This window comes from Crocodylus porosus, unplaced genomic scaffold (genome assembly GCF_001723895.1).
Source record: "Crocodylus porosus isolate Cpor-Errol unplaced genomic scaffold, CroPor_comp1, whole genome shotgun sequence".
NCBI lineage: Eukaryota > Metazoa > Chordata > Crocodylia > Crocodylidae > Crocodylus > Crocodylus porosus.
Genome location: NW_017728907.1, coordinates 38426940 through 38431585, shown reverse-complemented (window position 1 = coordinate 38431585; position 4646 = coordinate 38426940). Strand labels below are relative to the sequence as shown.

The 4646-nt window shown below is 36.3% G+C and overlaps 1 protein-coding gene across 4 annotated transcripts in view; it reads right to left on the bottom strand.

Moving 5' to 3' along the window:
• Window positions 1-1733: 1733 nt before the first annotated feature.
• Window positions 1734-4646, bottom strand: part of SSX2IP (SSX family member 2 interacting protein) — a 46893-nt gene continuing 43980 nt past the window's right edge. For 3 of the 4 annotated variants that reach the window (XM_019531178.1, XM_019531177.1, XM_019531180.1), the window contains 2 exons: window positions 3007-3127; window positions 1734-2655 (listed from right to left, as the gene is read on the bottom strand). In XM_019531178.1, coding sequence (XP_019386723.1) covers window positions 2571-2655; window positions 3007-3127 — 206 coding nt within the window. In that variant the 3' untranslated portion in view covers window positions 1734-2570. The remainder of the gene's footprint in view (window positions 2656-3006; window positions 3128-4646) is intronic. The other variant, XM_019531179.1, reaches the window with a different exon arrangement.

The window sequence follows — 4646 nt, the reverse complement described above, 5'->3', positions numbered from 1 at the left end:
GAATTGCGCTAATTAGCATGCTCCAGTAGATTTAATAAGAGTCTGCTCCATGCTATAATCACAGTGTGTCGGAGCAGACATCCCACGTCTCTAAGCACCCTAAAGTACCACTCTGCCCTGCCTTCTCCCTGACTTGTGACTAACACAGCTAACTACCCGTCATTTAAGGTGCAAAGTCACCTAGCATTAGTATTACTAGGTGCTGGTTAAAGACTATGTGGCACTCTTACTTCAAGTTGACTGTGGGTCAGCAACCAGGTTGCTTTAAAGGAGCTAATTATTGCTTATTTAGAATGGAAAGTGCTCCATCAGGCCTACCTTTTTCCTGAATACAGGAAAACTCCATTTCAGAGTCTCTACAGATCTGTGTCAGCTCATCACTTTAGACAGCTTCTGACAAGTCAACCCCCCTTGTCTCAGCCAAGGACTTTTAAAATATGTAGTGGTTTTTTTATCTACAGATTTAAAAGTTTTGGAGAGGCTTGTAGTTTGTTGGGAAACTGGATCCTCAAAGTTAGAAGCTTGCCTGTGCTCTTCTGTAGGTCTGTGTTGCGGCTATTCTGTTTGCTCTTCGATTAAACTAGGCCAATGTAGTTATATAGGATATTCTAATAAAAACTTACCATAGTTATAAGCTTTATCAGGTCACTTAAAATATCCGTATCACCATCATTAGATATCAGTACTTACATTACTTAGAAACTCTCCAGCCACCACACTCGCACACTAACCCAGGTACTGTAAGCCCGTAGTTTTACAGTTGCCAGGCATTCTATGTATGGGCAGATCTCAAAAAAATTGGCTTACCAGCCACTATGAGACCTAACCACATATGTGGGTTGAACACACCTAGCCCTTCCATAGAGGTATAACAAATAAATTAACACTACATTTACAAATTTGTGGCTTCACCTAAGATTTGCCTTACAACTGCACTCGATAGGGTCTGCAGAATTTTCAGTTTATTGCAGCTCCTTGGTGCTATTTTTCAAGAAACAAGGGGTTTTTATTAATTAACAAGCTTATTTTATCCTTGAAAAATAATAATGATCTAAAAAGCACCAGTGAAATTGTGTAGCTTAGGAGTCCCACTAAGTTCTTTACCAGAAAAATAGTTAAGTTTCTATTTAACACTGCTTAATCACTTCAAAGCAATAGCAGCATCTAGTGGCATCCTGGTATTACCTCAGGCATATACTACAGATCTTGAATAACCAACTAATTAGATTAGAGAGAGCAACAATTCCATATGTATACAAATGAACTAGTACATTCTGTTTTACTCATTTATTGAGAACTTTAATGAAATATATCCTTTATTGCCTGAGAGTATTAATGTAATATAATGCAATGTCAGCTTCTGCATAGTGACTTCTTGGGGTATGTCTTGAGCTCATTTCTTTCCCTTAGTCTTACAGAAGTAAAGTTCTAAGGATCTCTCCAAAGACATGGCAGCATGCCTGAATTTGGAGGGTAAGAACAACTAAAAGGAAGACTTACATTTACAAAAATTATGAGGTCATAAGGGTTTTATTTTTGATATATATGAAGCAGGACTTTGCAAGAAAAGGCAGGGGATGGTCTGTATGGCCACTGCATATGGTTATGAGCAAACTAGATTTCCTTAAGTTGGAGTCCATTCCAAAGAAAAATACACACGTATTTGTTGACATAAACAATCATTATTCTACAACTGGTTAATATAAATATTAAATCCACAAAAAACATGGAGCTATATTTGTTAGGATATGCTTTGCACATTTATTTCCCAAATGTTTCAAAGAATTTGATTCTCAACTGAAACAGTGACAGTCCCTATACATCTGTAAACAGAATATCACTATAAAACAGTTTAAATTGGCATGTAAAATACTACGATTATGGATACACGTTTCATTTTGTGGCATCTTAGCATAATCACTTATATTGTATATTTACAAACATATAAAGATCTTGCACTTTAGTCATCTGAAAGATATCAAAGAGGTAATTTCAAATCACATGACTTAATAAATATAGAACCTGTTTTGTTAAAAATCTACTGTACATTCAAGTTGAGGCAAAAAAAATATGATGGTTACAGTTGAGACAAAAATGAATGTTTACCATAATTAAACAATTCCTAAAAGTGCTACCTCTGCCTGTGATGAAAGGAAACGCTACGGTTCCAGTATTCCATTACAACCAGAAAATTCATACATTCCTTCATTCACAGAATCAGAGTTCTGTTGCTAGAAAAATATCCAAAGCTTTTATATCTTTAAAATAAAATCTTTCAAAATTACTCATAAAGGGCAAGAAACTGTCTTTACAAAAACAAAGCAAAAAGCCAGTCACCTCACTTTCCCACATCCACCCCCCGCACCCAACCATCTCAACTCTTTGAAAAGAGGACCAAACGCACAACACAGTTTCACCTTAGAAAGAAAATGTATGGGCACATCTTGTTAACAAAAGATAGCAGAATAACAGACAACCCTAGGAAGTCTAAGGCAGTTTATTTTCTATGTGCGAGTTTATATGCAGCAGAGTATCAGCTATAATCTTCTTGTGATCTACATCTTGAAGCATTACTCAGTTTCTTCTTTGTAGATTTCCTCCCACTGATTTGGCTTGCTCTCTTCAGTGGTTTTATTTGATACAGCACACGGACTTCTGGAAAGAGAAAAGTTACAGTGTAACTAGTACACTCTTTATAAATATAAATAAAAAAATAATGGGACAGTGCTTTAAAGATTTGTTTAATAATTATACTTAACAGATTATTTGTTTTATGTATTAGCTTTATATGCTGCCCTTACCAACAGAGGCTCAGAGCAGCTTACAATAAGACAAAGAACAATATAATAAAGCCAATGGGATACAATATGAAACAAAATTGTTACCCATCAAAACGCTTAGTTCAGGCCTTCTCCAATCTAAAAATCACTTTCTCTATAGTCCCTGTTACTCCAGGTCCATGGTTTCAAACTAAAATGTAATGATAGGCACTATGTTTTCAGATACCTGCTATAAGGAGTATACTGAATTGTCTGGCAAAGTTCTGCTGAGGTTGGTACACTAGACAGGGAGCGAGGTTTCTTTTGTTGAGACCTGGTGTTCATTAAATGATTGTCTTGATCAGAACCTGTAAAGAATCAAGAATATAAAACAGTTGTTAAAAGGACCAATGTAGTTAAAGTATCTAAAGTGATAAATTCTGCAAGGTTTCATAGTCTTTAATGAAATAGGAATATAAATAGATTCATTAATGATAACTGGATAGTATTAAAGTTATGCTGAAATTTGGTTTTATAAACACCTTTAAACACTGAGAAAAAACAGGAAAAACCTTATAAGTATGAGTAATTTTTCTCAGACAAGTAGTCACATTAAAATCAATAAAACTTCTCATATTTTAAAGTTACTCATATGTATAAGTGGGTGTTTTCTGGATCAGGTTTCTACAGTGTATTTTTCAGTTGATACATTAAGAGCTCTTCATTATGTCTTACGGCATGCAAAATCACTGAAGTCAACACTGGAGCTCAGGAACTTGCCCAAGGTCATAAAATAATCTAATTTATTAACCTTAACACTTATATGAGCTATCCTAACTCTTACTGAAATCACTGGGGAGACCCAAATTGACTGGGGGGGGAGGGGGCTGGTATGATCTGGCTTAATTCCTTTTCATTTTTAGATTTTATACCATACAGCAAAAAATTAGGCAAGTAGAATTATGTAATATTTTGTAGGATTTATACGAGTTGTAGTTTCAGAGTTTAACATAAATCTGTAAGGAAAAAATACAATTTAAAAACACTATTCTAAGAAACCTTTAATGAAGAAAGTACCCAAATGGCATCATGCAGAAGTGATACTCCTTCACATGACAAAAAATATAAAATCTAGTTTCTCTCTCTCTCTCTCTCTTACTCACACCCCCCGCCCCCCCAACCACTCTTAGAGCTACAGGTAGGTTTAGAGTACAACTGAAGAGAAAATACAACATTAAACAAAACCACACACCCACTGTATCAAACATTAAACCGTTCAGAAGTCACAACCAAACTAAAAGAAGTCTTTATAATACAAGGCACACACCCAGATTGTTAAAAAACTCTTAATAACCAGTATCCAGACAAACTTAATTCCACCCTAAATTTCCTTTTTTTTTTCCAGTTACAAAAAGGACAACATCATGCTCAGGAAGCCCACAGAAGAACCAAGGATGTTGTTGATAGAAATAAGATGCAAGGAGCTAAAGTAAGAGAGGCAAGACATTTTGTGGGTAAAGAATGTTAACTTAAGTGTATACACTTCAAGGTAAGGGTTGCCAAAATTTGGAATGGTCTTCCAAGGCAGGTGGTGCTCTCCCCATCTTGGGGGTCTTTAAGAGAAGCCTAGATAGGCATCTGTCTGGGGCCATTTGACCCCAGTACTCTTTCCTGCCTAGGCAGGAGGTCAGACTCAATCTGCTGAGGTCCCTTCTGACCCTAGCATCTGTGAATCTATGAACTTCACATGATAGCTGTTTTGCATTTATTTTTAACTGCTGGCTCCTATGACAAGGATCCATTAACGACGTGTGTGTGTGTGCACGCGCAAGGATCCATTAATGACACGTGTGTGTGCATGCAAGGATCCATTAATGCGCGCGCGCG